The sequence below is a fragment of the Choloepus didactylus genome, chromosome 18, assembly GCF_015220235.1.
Source record: "Choloepus didactylus isolate mChoDid1 chromosome 18, mChoDid1.pri, whole genome shotgun sequence".
NCBI lineage: Eukaryota > Metazoa > Chordata > Mammalia > Pilosa > Megalonychidae > Choloepus > Choloepus didactylus.
The window spans coordinates 61,992,647-62,010,180 of NC_051324.1; the positions used below are offsets into that span (position 1 = coordinate 61,992,647).

The 17,534-nt window shown below is 34.2% G+C and overlaps 1 protein-coding gene across 2 annotated transcripts in view; it reads left to right on the plus strand.

Annotated features, from left to right (window-relative positions):
• Nucleotides 1-17,534, plus strand: part of CEP112 (centrosomal protein 112) — a 560,812-nt gene that overhangs the window by 146,409 nt on the left and 396,869 nt on the right. For both annotated transcript variants that reach the window (XM_037809125.1, XM_037809126.1), the window contains 4 exons: nt 8,629-8,783; nt 9,114-9,243; nt 10,076-10,168; nt 10,912-10,971. In XM_037809125.1, coding sequence (XP_037665053.1) covers nt 8,629-8,783; nt 9,114-9,243; nt 10,076-10,168; nt 10,912-10,971 — 438 coding nt within the window. The remainder of the gene's footprint in view (nt 1-8,628; nt 8,784-9,113; nt 9,244-10,075; nt 10,169-10,911; nt 10,972-17,534) is intronic.

Here is a 17,534-nt window from a genome sequence, read left to right on the forward strand (position 1 = left end):
GCTTTGTTAATTCACACTGCTCCACCTTCAGTGTGTCCTCAGTTGGGACAACCAGCTGAGGGTGCAGGAAAGGCTAATGTCCACGCCCAGTTTTGTGGTGTGTGCATGTTATTTGAAGCACTTCCATCACACTGGGTTGTCTGGGGCAGCTCTGGGCTATGGGGCTGGTGACGGGCAGGAGTGTTTCCTGTGCACCAGGATGATGGCTGTGAACGGACACTCCCCTTTCCTTGGGAAGTTGTGGTGGTTAGTGAATTTTCTCAGCCACTGGATGATTGCCTTTTGTCTCAGAGCTCTCTTAGTTCTGCTCTTGTTTTGACCTGCCCAAATTGCAAGTCTTTGAGGCTTTCTGTATTAGGCTTCTTAGAGTAATTGTTTTAGATACAGAAAAAAAAAGGAAAAAAAAAAAAAAAGAGCCCTCCTTGCAGTTCTAATGGGTTATTGAAATGCTAAGAGGCAAAGCAATTAGGGCCATTAAGGAAGGATCCAGGGGGCAGAGAGATCAGTTTTTCTTCAGGATTTGCAAATGAGCCTCAGGGCCTGAGGTCTGCCCTTCCCCTTTCTATGTTCACCAGAACTCCAAAAAGCCTCCGCTTTTAGTTTGGAGTTTTTCTTTGCTGTTTTTCGCTATGCCTGTCTGGTCTCTGCTGGGCTGGCTGTTCTCAGATTCTCTGGTGTCTGTTCTCAGTGTATCTATGGTTGGAGTTTGGATCAGTAGAATGAGTTTCCGATAAGAGGTGCCACTGCAGTTCTCCCTTCTCCTTCCCAGCGCTGACGGCCCCTCCTCCCACGGGACTGAGCCTGGCCGGGAGGGGCGCAAGTCCCCTGGCCGCAAAAACTTACAAATTTCGCTGATCTCAGCAGTTCGACATGTTCATGAGTGTTGTATGAAGTATGCCCAAAGTCAGATTGCTCTGTGGTGTCCAGTCCACTCAGTTCCTGGCTTTCTACCTACTTTCCTGGAGTAGTAACTAAAACATACAGCTCACCAATTCGCCATCTTGCCCCGCCTCTCCCAGATTCTTTCTTAGAGCCTTCAGAAGGAAGATAGCCCCGCCATCTCATTTTGGATGTTTGAGCTCCAAAACTGTAAGATAATAAATTTGTGTTGTTTTAAGGCAGTAATTAAGTTTGTGGTTATTTGTTACTGCAAGAATAGGAAACTAAGACACAAAGACAGTAGCTGTAAGCAGTTGAATTTGGTAGAGGCTGAGGTAGTGGTGTCAGTAACATCCACTTTCCGGGGGTGACAAGGTTTAGTAGGGCTGTAGCAGCTGTACAAGTTGAGGTCTCTGGTGTTCAAAGATGGTGTCAATGGTGTCGTCCCTGGATTGGTTCTGTGGGGTGATTTTGTCAATGTTTCTGATTACCTGGCTTTTCTTGCACTTTCTCAGTTTTTTTTTGTTTTTTTGTTTTTTTTTTAAACCTGATTTTCTCAGTTACAAAAAGATTCCATGAGCTATCCAGTATTCTTTATTTTTTAATTCAGTATTTAATTTGTAAAGATTTTGATCATCCAGAAAAGAATAGAAAAAATAGCTTTTGCAGGGTTTCAAACAAAGTTTGTATGTAAAACTCCAACATGTATATCTCTGGTCTTGATTTCTTATACTGTCTACAGTAGAGTTGCCCACTGGATGTTTTATATTACCTAAGATTCAACTTCTTGAAAATAATGTTTATGATGTTTCTTAACAAAATAGTAGCCTTACCCAAGTTTTCTCTTATTTCCCATTTGGCATTATCATTCTCTTGGCACATTAGATTTTGAATCTGGAAGATTTTTTCTTTGCCACTTTTCATCTCCCTGATTTAATGTTTTTCTGAGTCATACGATTTACTTCCTTGAAAACTTTCTTGGATCTGTTCTTTCCTCTTCTGTTTCCACAGCGACCAATTGAGTACAGGCCATTGTTGCCTCATTCCTGGACTCCTGCAGTGATTTGCTGGGTGTTTTCATTGTTTCCTCTTGTTCCATAGCCCACAAATGCAAATTGGCCCATTTCCCCATGATCAAGGACTTGAATATCTAATCTAATGTCTGTTATTCCTTCTGCTTCCAAGCTATGTCCATTCAGGAACTCCAACCTAGTCTTTCAAGTGCCATTTCTGAGTTGCCAGTGTGCTCTTTCCTCTGCACTCAAGGTAATCTGCGTATCATTTCCTATACGGTTACTTGTTCTTTCCTTGATCCTGTTGTTATGTACCACTGAATTCCCCTTCTCCACTGTTAGAACCTGTAAGACATGATTCTACACCAGTATTTATTTCCTAAATATTTTTTTAACCCATTTTGAGGTGTCTGCTATTTTGTATTGTCTCTGCTTCTTATATGCAGTTAAAAATTATTTTGGCTAAATATTGTTCTTTAGGTATTTCATATATGTCTACAGTCTTTGCTTTATAGGCTTTAAATTTCTTATATTTGCTTTGTGCCTAAAATTGTGTGTAAAACACTGTGAGGGGTCAGAAAATGCTTTTAATATAATAAAATGAATGACTGACATCACATTTTGCTTCTTGAATCAGAAAGTTGGTATCAATATATACAAAAGTATTTGTTCAATAAAGTGTTTAATTGCAGAAGTTACTTTTTCATCTTTTATTATGCTTACCTGCATAGTAGTTCCACCTTTAATAGTGTCCTTGTACACGATATCACTCCAGCTTCTAATAACAGTTAAGTCTCAGCAGGTGTTCAGTGTTTGAAGAATTTGTATCTGAATCATTTTTTTTAACCTACTCATACCATACCCATTTTCTTCTGCTGCTGCTCTCATCCCTCTTTTAGCTAGTCATTCCAGCTTCATTGACTACCATCTGTTTTTCTACTTCTGAATCCTCTTCTTGACTACCAGGCTTTCCCTTTCCTCTGGTAACTATTCTGTTTTGCACAACTCCAGGAATTCCCAATTGTGTGCTAGTTCCTTACATACAGTACCACTGTGCTATCATTGCTCATTTGGTGGGTCTCAGATATACAATGCTAAAGAATGTATATATATCTGCTTTATATATGAAACCTGAGCTATGCATGTACATTCTTTGGGCAAAGAATGGGTAAGATATATTTTCTATCCATCTGTCTGTCTATCAATCCATTTTCTAAACACCTGAGAGTACGTTGTATACATCATGTCCCTTGAACACTTAATACTGCCATGGATATTTCTTAGGAACAAGGATATTCACTTATGTAACCACCTTAAGTGCAGTCATCAAGCTCAAGAAATTTAACATTGTTATAAAGCTTAGAGTCTATAATCCAAATTTTTCAAATCTATTTTTTTTAAATGTTCCAATAATATTCTTTTGAGCCTTTTTTCTTCCTTTGTTAGATCCAGTCCAGAATCACTGCATTTAATTGTTACTGTCTTTTAGTTGCCCATTCTTTTTTCAAATTCTCAGAAGATATATAAAACATGAACTTTCCCATCTCAACCACTCCTAAGTATATCATTCATTGGGATTACTCATATTTACAATGTTGCTGTACCCTCTTACCTTCCACTACTAAAACTTTCCCAAGTGGAAACCCTATACCCATTATGTATTAAATCCCCATTTCTTCTGCCCCACTCCCTTGAAACCTGTACTCTAATTTCTGTCTCTGTGAGCTTGCATATTCTCCGATATTTTCTTTATAGTTACCATGGGGCTAAAGTTTAACATCCTAAATCTATAACACTCTCTTACTTTGATACCAGTAAATATCAATGGTATGTATAAATTATGTTCCTATAACTCTCCATTCCCTTACTTTTATGTAATTCTTGTCACAAATTGCATGTTTATATATTATGAGTCCAAAACAACTTATTTTTATATTTTATGCATTTGTCTTTTAGATCCTGTAGGAAGGAAAAAGTGGAGTTACAAACAAAAAAAAAATACAATAATATTAGCATTTATATTTTTACCCAAGTCATTATTGTACCAGATATCCTTATTTCTTCATTCAGTTTTGTTATGTTGTCTAATAGCTTTTCCTGTCAACCTAAAGAACCCTCTTCATCATCTTTGTAGGGCCTGTCTAATGGTGATGAACTCCCTCAGCTTCCGTTTATCTGAGAATGTCTTGATCTTCCTTCAGTTTTGATTGGTAGTTTTGCCAGTTATAGAATTCTTCGTTAGTGCTCTTTTTCTTTCTGCACTTTAACTGTGTCGTCCCACTGCCTTCTTGCCTCTATGGTTTCTGATATGAAATCAGCACATAATCGGATTGAGGATCCTTTCCTTGTATGTGACACATTGCTTCTCTCTTTTGGCTTCCAGAATTTTCTTGTTATAATTGGCATTTGACTATTTGATTATAACATGGTGCAGTGTGGGTCTGTTTAGGTTTATCCCGTTTGGAGTCATTGAACACCTTGGTTTTGTATTTTCAGTCTCTCATTAAATTTGGGAAGTTTTTACCCATTATTTCTTTGACTATTCTGGTGCACTTGATGGTGTCCTACAGGTTCCTCAGACTCTGTTCATTTCTCTTCATTCTTTCTTCTTACTGCTCTTCAGACTGGATAATTTCAATTGTCTTACCTTTAAGTTTACTGATTCTTCTGTCTGCTCCAATCTGCCATTGAGCCCTTTTAGGGAATTTTAAGTTTCTGTTACTGGGCTGTTTTAGTTTCCTAGGCTGCTCAAACTAAATACCATATGTCTTGGCATTGCTCATTCTGTGTCAGTTTTATAGTACACCCTTGTGTCTCCTTTTATTGTAAAATTTTCTGGTAGTGTGAGTTTTAATATTTTTCATGCTTTTTACTATTTTAGTTCTTTTCTTCAGTTACAACAATTACGTAAATGTTAGACTCCTTTCTATTTGTTTGCTTTTTTGTGTTATTTTTACTCATTCCACTTTTTATTTTGCTGGCTTTCCACAGGCTTTTCATCATGCTTCTTACTGCTTTTCCCCATATATATAATCTTTTCTTTGAGCTGTTTTCATTGTCACTCTTATTTTCATGATGCTTCTTTTCCCTTTTCCCCTTTTCCTGAGATCCATGTGCTCATGTTTTATTGCCTTCTCTAGCTATGGCTTACCTGAGTTCTTATATATATATTTTTAATGGATTTTTAAATAGAGATAAAGTTTGTTACATTTTCATGGATGTAATAATTTTTAATAAAATTGATTCTCATTATTCACAGATGTTGTGTTCTATAAAGTCACTGCACATACTGAATTAAAGAACACTGAACCATTGCTCCTAGGGGAAATACAGAGTAAGGTTCCCACATAATTTTCACTAACCAATAAATATATAACCTCGTTTTATGTGTATTTCTGTGTAAAGACATCTTATTTAATATATATTGTTGATTCATCAACATTGAACTCACAGCCAACAACATTATAACCATGTGTGAACAAAGCTTACTTAATACATTATTTTCTTCATGAGGGCCCTCACAACCAACTTGTCTTTAGGAACACTAGACTGCACTTCAGCACTACACTTGCAAGTCATTTTAAACAAAGAAATCACCAAGAAAAAAGGACAACGAGACCAAAAAAAAAAAAAATCCATAAATTTACTGCAATAAGGACACTTGTTTACAGTATGAAAGCTGAAAGGAGAAAGCAAGGTGTTGCCTTATTTGACCTTGACGCAGAATGTGTGTGTTGGGTAGCTAAGATTTTCATTGTATGTGCATATTTGTGAATTACCATGAAAGTGCTACAAGTATTGATTTTGGGGTTACAAAAATATTTTAGTGAGTAGACAAATTCCCCAATATTGAATCAATGAATAATGAGGATCAACTATATTTTAAAATATATTCCTTATGATACATTTCATATGGTTTTTAATCTGTCATGTTAGGTTTTTTTGGAAAATGTTCTTAATTTGCATTTTGTTCTTTCTACATCTCCTCCCATTTCCTTACTGTATATTTGTATAGGATGTTGGACTATTTTTTATAATTACTCGTCTTTCAATATGCACATTTCTTTCTGAGCCAGTTATTTGAATAAAGTTTCTGGGTATTTAGGACCAAGGCCAAGTTTCATGTTAGCAGGGAATCGCTTACCATGCAGGAGTGTAAGCAAATGAATTATTTTAGGATTTATTACTCTGTAGCCCACCATTATAGGCCACTGCAAGGCTGCTCATACCATAGTCCTAGACTGCTTCCTGCAAATATGGTTTATATGATGTTTTCATTGAGCGCTGCCTTTCTAGCTTCTTCATGCAAGATTGGTTTCCGAGAAGATATAGAGCATCTGTTATCATAGATCCAAACAAAGGATTGTTTGCCTCTTAGTTTGGATAATTGTTTCTAAGATCTACAGCCATGAGTTATCTTCTTACGGAGTTTTCATGCATATCTATTTTATTGCCATTGAATTTTGCAGACTTTCCTAATATATTGTGGGTCAGAATAACAAATATGTCATAGATTTTAAAATTTCAATATCTGGACTATGTGTGTATCTATTTATACTTTTTTTTTTCCCCCTCCTGGTTCTATTTTTTAGTATGACTTGTGGTTTCTGATTGTGTCAGACATTGGGTATGAAAATAATAAAGGCTTGAGATGATATCTTCCTCCAGAGAGCATCTGCCCTAACCTCTGAGACACAGCTATTGTGGGGACAGTTTACCTTACTAGTCAGGGACTGAAGTGACTGGAGGCTGTGTTTCAGTCTTTGTCAGGCTTGGTCTACATTTTGTTCACCTCCACTCCTAGTTGTAGACCACAACACAAATCCATACTCATAGCCTGCAACATTACCAGGAGCCCACCTCCTTGGAGAATCTCTAATTTTTTAAGTGAAGTGATACTGCTGAAAACCCTGCTCTGCTTTTCAGGTTTTCCCATTGGTTTCTTGGCCTCTGTTGTGGCGCATGTTAAGAATTTGGCAGTGCGTTGAGATAATTGCTTGTATGGAGCTCACTTCTCTGTGCCTCTGTAATCTCAGGAATCTTGGTTCCTGAAGTCCAGGATGCCTTGGCCACTCTCTGCTTTGATTTCTCTACACCACTCTCCTCTTCTAAGATTTGGAAAATGCCTAAAGGGTAAAGGCAGCTTACCGAACGTTGAATCATCTTTCTGAGGTTTCTTGCTCTGACTCCCTTATATTCTGGCTCCTTAAGTCCTGCTGCCTTGGAATGTCTCCATTGCCTTCAAACAGATGTTTTTTTGTGCCTTTTGTTCTCAGTGGGAGTATGGTCTGCTGCAAGCTACTGCATCATAGCCAGAGGTAGAAGTTCCTCTCCTAGGGCTTAAGATGAAGTTTGCATTTCTGTTTCTAGTACTTCTTGTCTCTGTTCAATAATTTTCAAGAGAAGAAGGGATACATATCATCTTTAGTCCACCATTTAAAACTGGAAGGCAAGAGATACACTTTGCTCTCTATTTCTTCCAGTCAGTTACTATTCAGGAAACTAGGAGAGTTTAGGATTTATATTAGAAAATTAATACTACCTTCTGAAAGGAACTTCTAAAGCAGAGGGATCTTTAATAAAGAAACAAAGTGAGTAGGATGCACGGAGAAGAAATCAGAGCATGGGAAAGGTTCGGAGCCAGAAATTGTATGTATTTTAAACAATGAATCTATATACCATGCTTTAAGTTAGGTATAATTATCTTCATTTTACACATTTGGAAGCTGTTGCAGCAAAATTTAAATTATATAATACTGCATATTTTAATGAAAAAAAATGAAATGAAGAAAGGATGTCAGGCTTGTAATATTATTTAATGTTTAAATCTTATTTTTAAAGTTTTATCTTCCAAAGAGCATAAAAGAACAATTAATTGGAACATCTTACTGATATTTTCTAATTATTGACATTTACTGATACGTAATTATTAGAGCCGAAACCAAGTTTTGTCTCTACAGCTAATACTTGCTTACTCTAATTTTAAGTAAAGTGCATAGAAGGTCACGAATACCTTCATCCAAATTTTAAATTGCAGTCCTCTAAAGGTTAAAAATTCAGAATAAATTAAATATTAGCTAATAGAGAAATGATTTAGTAAAGGGATAATTTTGAAGTCTAGAGAATGGAGAAGTGCTCCCTAAAAAATAATAAGAGGAAAAAAGCAGGAATGAAAATTTTGTGTACTAATACTGCAATTATGTAATGAAATATTCCTATGTATTTATGTGATAATAGTTTCTCTGTTAAAATGTTGGGGTTATGCATTTCCTTTTTAAAATATTATATTCCTTTTATAATTAAAAAAATGTAAAACTTCAAATGAAGAGCAAAGAACACTGCTGAGTACTCACCTAACAAATCTAAACTTATACAGATACATAGAATGTAACCTTCTTGAAGATAGGGACTTGATCGCTCTGATTTACTGCTATGTTCCTAAATCCTGGAATAATACTAGATTCAGTAAATATCTGTTGAATGAATGAATGACTGAAAGTATATTACCATAATGGTCTTACTTTTATAGTAGAAAGCATTCTTTATTTTTTTAAGACTTGCTTAATTTAGAAGTTTGATTTAATTTTTGCTAGTGTGGTTTATGCTACGTTTGTTTTTTTTTTTTTTTTTCCATTTCTATCTCTAGGAGGTCATATATTTTCTTCAGTCTGCTTAATGATAAAGAAGTGTTATAGAGCCAGTCAGAGCCTTTCTTAACAATGACCTATTCTTTTAGAACCAGATGGTCAAAGAACTGGAGGCCCGCGTCCAGCAACTGACTGGAGAAGCCGAAAACAGTAATTTACAGAGGCAGAAATTAATTCAAGAAAAATTGGAACTTGAGAGATGTTACCAGCTAACATGTAGTGAATTACAAGAAGTAAAGGCAAGGTATTGTCTGAAGTCAGATATCTCTCAGGTGTGGCTATGATGTACTGATTATTGACTCTGTAAATTACTTGTTAAAATTAATCACACTTTGTGTATTCAGCCTCAGGAGGTTTCCAACTAAATGATGCTGTTTTTTTTTTTTGTTTTGTTTTGTTTTAAAGTCCTTTTTAACATATGAAACAGTGCTTCTAAAAAGTTGACCAAAGTGTAGATACTTTTTGATTTGCTGAAAGAGAGTGTATTTAGATTTAGTTGATATAAAAAATTTTATTTTAGAGATTGATTCTAAAAATAATGAAAGTGGTGTATTTTATTTTTTATTGCTTTTAGGCGCAACGCTCTACATAAAGAGAAAGAGTTTCTTATAAATGATTATGAGCAAAAGATGAAATTATTACAGACCAAATATGATGCTGATATAAACTTTCTGAAACAAGAACATGGTCTTTCAGCTTCTAAGGTATTATATATACTGGTAGATACATCTGCAGAAAGTAGTTTTTTACTTTACTTGGCATATAGCCATAGAGAGTCAGGAGCTAACTATTTGGGATTTGAAATTAGTCTCTACTTTGCTTTATTCTTGAAATAACTGTATCTTCAAGAATTTTTGTTGGCATTGAAAATGCTAAATGCCTAATATAGAGGACAATATAAATATTTAAACTGAATTCTGCTGTAATACACAGAGCATTTTAAGAAGCACTTTAGTCCTTTCAAGTACCATAGTTCTTAATTAAAGGAGGAAACTTATATAAAACTCTGAGAATATAAGCTCAGTTGTGTTAATAATACACTTTGTAGAGTAACTGTATATAGTATTATTGTTTTGAAATCTTGCGTCTGCTTTAGTTTTTGTGTCGTCACCTGCACATATTTGAGCCCATATGCACCCTCTCCTGCACCCACACACTTTTTTGTCAGATAATTGAAACTTTCTGCTAAGAGAATCCTATGCCTCCAATTCTAAGGTTGTCAATTACTTGATATTTTATGAATTAAATTTTCCAGTGGATTTGGTATTAAAATAAAAAAAGTTATCTGTAAATCTAGTATTTTGTATCAGTGTTACATTTTCATAACATTAAATACTATGAAAAATTTGACTTACATTTTTATTTTAATAGGTTAATTTTTGTGCTTTCTTTGAAAACATTTTTCATTCAGATTTATAGATGCTTTTAATTTTGATTGAACTTTCAGGAAAAAAAGGTAAATTTATTCTACCAGAAATTATAGGATGGTACAAAAATTATTATTCTGCTCTTTAATTCTTCTTATAATCCTTCTAGGCATCTGGTGTGATTGAAGAATTAGAACAGAACATCTGTCAATTAAAACAGCAGTTACAAGAATCAGAACATCAAAGGAAGCAACAACTAAGGGTGAGTCCTGTATTTTTACACAGAAGACCAATGATGAAAACTCCCCTTTCCTTTTATTGATTTATATGCATAAATGATTCAACAAACAACTCAGAAATGCAAGTAGCTGTTGATTCTATTCTATTATTGCATTTATAATTTTTCATCTTATTTATTTTAATTAACAAAGGTGGATACTAAAGGGATATAGACCATAAAGAATAGTAATTTTAATTTGAATAATCTTTTTTGAGATTAGTTTAAAATATGAATCTTATAAATCTGTTAATATTTTAGGATAATTTTCCACCTTTTAAATTACTGTTTGCCCATCTTCATAATTTCTTTCTCTTTTTCTCCTTCTCTCTCTATTTCTTTTGCATCTTTTAAATCTCTCCTTTCTTCATGTGGTCAAAAAGTACTAGGGATTGGTATAAAATACAACTTCAGATTTATCATTTCCATATTGATTCAATTGGTCATTTTAAAGTAATCTTCTAATCCTAAAGGGTAGAAAGCTTCTTACTGTAAAGTGTAGGTACTTTTGAGAGTAGCAACATCTTCAGATAAATAAGGTTTTATGCCCTACAGTTTAAAGTTACTTAACTTTTTACCTGTGAGTTAGACAATTGTACAGCTAGGACTCTCTCAATAATATGCAAAATTCTGAAATAAAGTTCATAGTCAAATAGATTGATTTCATTATATTACCAATTTTAGCATTAATTTTAATTGTAATAAAAACAAACATTTATTCTTCACAGGATCAAGAAAATAAGTTACAAATGGAGAAAAGTCATTTAAAACGCACTCATGAAAAAAAGGTAATAAGTTTCATGGGAAGCTATAAAACCTTTAAGATAGCAAATAAGGTGATTCATAATGGGGGCTGATTTTTATAAAGCCACGTGTTCTACCCTTTAAAGAATAATTTGTTTCTAAGTTTATTTCAGCTAGCTTTTTGCATCTTTACTTTTCATGTTTATAAAGAGTGCCCTCAGTTCTATTATTAAGTATATCAACATTAAAAACAACCACTTGAAATCTCACATTTAATTAGTGAGGTGTATTATTATGTTAACCTCTGATTATAACACTTTGAAATTATATTTTCGTTCTTCCAGTTTAAAGATATATAATAGATGGGAGTTATTTTATACTCTGTTATATTGTATGTGCAATAAGAACTTGAAGTACTTAACCAAAAAGCACAAAACAAATAAATAATTGGCTATGACTTAAAAAATTGAATAAGTGTTTCTTGTCATTTAGAAAAATGAGTAATTCAACTGATGTGTTGGTACCTGTTATCAGCAATAATTTGGGCTTTGTTGGCGCTCTGTTAACACCTTAGACAGTAAAGTGCAGAGCTCTATTGATTTGTGATTATGAAAACTTCATTTTTGAAATTGTTTGCTCTAAGACATACAGAAGGTAAAAGAGTAGTTGAAATAGCACAGATTTTGTTGCTGCTTTTGTAATTATTTGCTTTTCTAGATTTACAAACTTAATCTACTCTTAAAATACACTCATCATGGAAAATGAGACAAAGATTAATTCTTTAACCAATTCAATTTGAATAAGTTGAAATTAAATATAGTTCATATCATAAAATTCCTAAAACACTTTCTAATATTACATTTTATCTATCCAAATAGTCATTCAACAGATATTCATTAAATGCCTACATTGAGCCAAGGTATCATGGTACGTAAGAGGGGGGCAGGTTGAGGATGAATTGGACATAGACACTGCCCTCCAGGGGCTTAATGTCTAGGAGGAAGAAAGTTTCTAATCATTTAGAAAAGTGAGTATTTCTCCTGACATGTGTTGACTTGCAAATGTGCTCATTAAAATTATAAGCTCAATGCAAGATCTTAAATATATTTCGCGTCTAAAAAATGATATCCAAACAAGAGAGGGAAATACTGCTTTCATTGAAATAGAGTAAAGAATGTCTTTAGTTTCTACTGTTGAATCATGGAGCTTCATAAATATTTTGCTTACCAGAAGAAGAACATGCATTTCATAAGCCTTGCTCCCCGCCGTGTAAGGCATCTGGATCCTCTGGGTGTACCTGTTAGTCCATTGTTTTTCGGGCTGCTCTCTAGCTTTCCATCCAGTAAGGCACACCTTCCTAGCCACCTGCTCCGTTACACCCTGTGGTCAGCCGTCTTCCTGAGAGATGATATCTGTGTACCTGTGAGATAGAGGGAGTGGGGACAAGGAGAAAGGCAGGCACCAGCTAGCTTTAAAAGAATGTATTCCCATCCCAAACTTATTTATGTCCTACTGAAGACTGTTAGATATATAGAGAGAACTAGAAAGACATTCTTTCTCCTACCATTCTTTTCTTGAGTCATTAGCCATTAAGGAAACTCAATTTCCCTCTCTCAGTCCCTCTCCCTGATGAGTGCCCAAAGAGAGGGGATATTAGAACTCAGTTCATCTTTGTCCAGAAACCTTGGGCCTTCCCTATTCTGTTTCACTTCAGGGAGCAGACCTAATTCCTTTTTGTTAGTCTTTATATCCAACATGAAGTGCCAATTGACCCTGCTTTTTTTTTTTTTTTTTTGGCTTTTCCTCAATTGACCTAGTTTTTGTTTTCAATTTTATTGATATGTTCACATACCACCCAAACCATCCAAAGTATACAATTACTGACATTATCATCACATAGTTGTGCATATATCCCCATGATCAATTTTAGAACATTTTCATTACTCCAGAACAGAAATAAGAATAAAAAATAAAACCCAAACCCTCCTATACCCCTTAAGTCCCCCTATTGTTGACCCATAGTATTGGTGTGGTAAATTTGTTACTGTTGAAAAAAGAATATTAAAATATTACTATTAACTATAGTCCGTAGTTTGTAATAGCTATGTTTTTTCCCATATACTCCTCTATTATTTTATTGACCTAGCTTTTTAATAAAGGTACAGGTTAAAGTATGTTAACTGTTTTGAATGTAAAAATAAGAATTGTTTAAAATAATAGCAATCTTTAAAAGAAAAATAAGTGTATTTGTGCATATTGCATATGTTCCTAACATTATTTATATTGGGAGAAAGTGTTGCTCGGCGTGTCACTTTTTGTTTTACAATTCCATAATGCCCTCCTTTTAAATTGACATCTGTTCTTCTTCCTTTATTAAACCTGCTGTGATCTCAAGCCTTGAAGATTTGCTGTCTTGTACCCCCCTCAGGGAATATCCTTTTTGACTACTCAAAGAGCTGACATAAATCTTCCATACCCCAGGACTGTGTAACTGGAGAGCTAAATGGGATGTATAGGGCTTTTGTTTGTTAGACAGTGTTACAGGTGTGCACATTCAATAACTTTTGGTATAAAACTTAGTTCTGAATATCTGCTCAGGAGGAGGAAATGCCATCTGAATGACATTATTTCCTCAAACCTATAAGAAAGCAGCGCCATGGGGGCATAACATTCTAGCTTGCCTTTGAGGTGAGAGAAACAGCATCAGATGCCCTCCCTAATTTAAGCACACACATTATCTAATGGTCTTTATTGATCTACAGTGGCTGTTGCCTGTTCTTAAGATCTTTGGACATCAAACAAATAATAGGTAGTAAAACTAAATGGCATTGTTTGATGAAGTATCCTAATCTGTTAAATCAGGAAATGGTTAGGCTAAATGATTTTACTAGCAAGGAAACACCTGCCTCCTACAAATAACCTATTGCTTGTTTCCCAAACAGGCACTGGAGACTAAAAGCTGGTACTGTTTACCTAGAGAAGTTTGTGAGACAGATGTTAAGCATGTATATTCTAAAATGTGCTAGAATTGAAATATCTACCTAAAATCATTCTGATGTAAGTCTTTAACAATTGAGATAAGAAGTCTGATGCAGTTCCAAACCACTCAAATGTAATTATTCCAGTGTTTAGCAATCAAATGTAATTCTTTTAATTAGGTTATAATAATTAAAAATTTCCATAGCTTTACACATAATATGTTATTTAATATTTTTCGACTTAATTCATGAAGTGGAGTCTGTTTTTCCTACTGGCATGACTTTTTTAAAGGACATGTGCCTTTAGTGATGTTTTATAAAATGAAATTATACAGTGAAAAGATTTATAGAAGTCATGTTGCCTAACCCCCCATATTTTTCATTTTGGGAAGCAGAGGTTAAAGAGGTTAAGGGTTGTGGTAGAGTCACCCAGCCAGTTGATGTTTTGGTCAGCAACAGTTTTAATTCTCTTTTCTGTGCCATGATATCTGCCCCAGTATATATATTTCCAAATATATAACTGAGTCCCCTTTCTAATTTATATTAGTACTCCCCTCTTGATTACTTAAATCCCTGAGAATGAAGGAGTAAAATATATATTTAATAGTGAATGTTCAATAAATGTGCTTATGGCTGCTGAATCAATTATATATAGCAAATGCTTATATTTAAAAATATATACTGTATCCTTGACTAGCTTCTTTGTATTTTCATTATTTAGTATTATTAAATTCATTTGTAGTATTAACAGTATATACTGGGGAAAGGATTATAAGCACATCAATTTAAGTCTCTTGCCTATTTTCATTTGTACATTAAAAAGGAAAGGTTGACATTATCATCATCTCTTTCTAAGTTCTTTGTTATTTAATTTTATTTTGTGTGAAAAATAAGTAAGGATTTTCTTTAACCCAGAAAGAATATTCAATTTTTAGCCTTATTTTTTGAGATCAGTATGCAGTAATTTCTCATTTACCTGGTGTTCAAGTATCTATTACCGACAGCTATCTAGAATATAGGTAAAAACTAAAAATGTAATCCCCAAAGCCCTTAAAACATACAAAACAAATATACACAATTAAAAAAAAAGATAACAAGCCCCTAACAGCATTTATGGATGAGCCTAGTGTGGGCCAGTTAGTATGCTGGGTGCTAGATAAAAAAATAAATGAGAAACAGCTTCTGGTTTTAAGGACCCCCCAGCTTAAAGTCTGTGCATTGGCACATGCGTGCTAAACTCAGAGGAAAGTCCCTCATTCTCCCACCTAGATAGCTCCGTTTAGAAGTGCTTCTAATAGTTTTAGAAGTAATGAATTACATCAAGGTGCTTGAGTTATCACACTGACATCAAAAAGTAGCAGCTGAAAATTTGGCAGAGGTTAACTTTGAACATTGAGTGATAAATAGGACTTAAAAGAATTCAAAATGATTAGTATTGGGGGCCATTTTTTGAAAGGGCCAATGGTGCATCTAAGAGAGTTATATTGTGGCACATTGTGATTTTTGCTGTGCATAATGATTATGAGTTATCAAGAAAATCTTTGTATACAAAGTGTTTGATTTGAGGAGGTAATAGTAATAATTTTAAACGTTTATTGAGCATTTTTATATTTCCAAAATTATTCTAAGAGCTAAACTCTTCAAAATTCTTTGAAGACAACCCTTTTTAGGTTCTAAAGAATTGGGGTAGCTGGTGGTGGATACCTGAAACTATCAAACTACAACCCAGAACCCATGAATCTCGAAGACAATTGTATAAAAATGTAGCTTATGAGGGGAGACAATGGGATTGGGAAAGCCATAAGGACCACACTCCACTTTGTCTAGTTTATGGATGGATGAGTAGAAAAATAGGGGAAGGAAACAAACAAACAAACAGACAAAGGTACCCAGTGTTCTTTTTTACTTCAATAGCTCTTTTTCACTTTAATTATTATTCTTGTTATTTTTGTGTGTGTGCTAATGAAGGTGTCAGGGATTGATTTAGGTGATGAATGTACAACTACGTAATGGTACTGTGAACAATTGAATGTACGATTTGTTTTGTATGACTGCGTGGTATGTGAATATATCTCAATAAAATGAAGATTAAAAAAAAAAAAAAAAAGGAAGAACTGAAATAAAATGATGGTCCCAACCCAACCCACTCCTTACTTCCCTGTGCATCCTGCTTGCTGCACCAAAATCTGTGGAGCAAGTTGCTACATGGTGTATTGTGGGAACACCAGCACAGGGCACAACAGAAACTTTCAGCAGTTGACCACCTTATTATTTACACAACACAAAGGGTCCAAAGAGCAGGGAAAGAAATCTGTGACTGCTTGTTATTGGTTTCCAGGTTTAAAACTTTGGTTGGTCCTTTTCATTAGACTTAACATCTTCCCCAAAGTAGTGGAATGGAAGCAGACTGAAATACTGTCACAGAATAAGAAGAGGAGGCAGGGATAGGTGTGGGCTGGGAGGTGGCAGCTCTACATGTGTCCATGACTTCTCCAGCAATGTTACATTATGATGAGAAATGTATGATTGAAATTGCATCATGATTTTTTTTTAATCTTGGTTTAACACTTTGATTTAGAAAACTGGTTCTAAGTTCAGATTATTTTACAACTTGGTAAAGTGGTGATAAGAGGTGAATAATATTTGTCACTAAAAATCGTATGTCTGAATAGTAGAAATGCAAATTTTCCTGTACTTACTGAATCATGGGCTCATTTTTCCCACCTTATCTGACAATTATAATTGAAATTTGGTATTAAATTTCTATCTTCATGTAATATGCCATGTTGTGGGTGTTATATTTTTACATTTTTAGCAATAATGTTAAAATACATTGAAGCTCTTTAGAAAAAAATTTGTGTTAAAATTTATAAATTTTAAGTACATTAAGTGCTTAATGTATTTAAGTGTGCTGCTTTGAGTTTTTCTGTGACACGTTTACTTCATTTTCAGCAACAAAATCTTGTAACCATAAAAGCATTTCTAAAATTTTCAAAATACCCTCTCTTTAGGTCATTTTTTGACTTATTTTGTTTGAGAAAGCCCTTGTTTCACACTCAATGTTAAAACATCAAATTTCTCTGCAATCATACAACTGATAGTCAATTTTTGTCATAGAAAGGTAAACAATTTGAAACTTTTTAAAGATAAAAGAAAATGTAATGGTTTTTAAATTCATGTATTTTTCCATGAGATAATGGAAAAACTTTAGTGTGTTTAAAGGATTTCCGTAATTGGTATAGCATTTCTGATTGTTTAAATAAGAGCAAAATTTATAATACGTCTCTATAAAATTATTTTTGAACATGACCTCATATTGTCTGCAAACTGTAATCCATTGCAATTCACTGAAAGTAAAAACAACTATTGAGAAAAAAAAAAATTCTTTGAGATACATACCGGTCCTCATTTCTCAGAGGAGGCAACTGAGGCACAGTTTTAAGTAACTTATGATAGAGTAAGGTTACAAACCCCTTCAGTTTGACTCCAGAGCTTGCACTCATAATCAACACATAATTTTAGATAGATTTTTTTCCCAAAATGGTTAATATTTTGAAAATTTCCACTTAAAATTATAAATTTCAGTTATTTGGAAATTCACTTCTGCAGGAAAATTCATTCCCTGATGA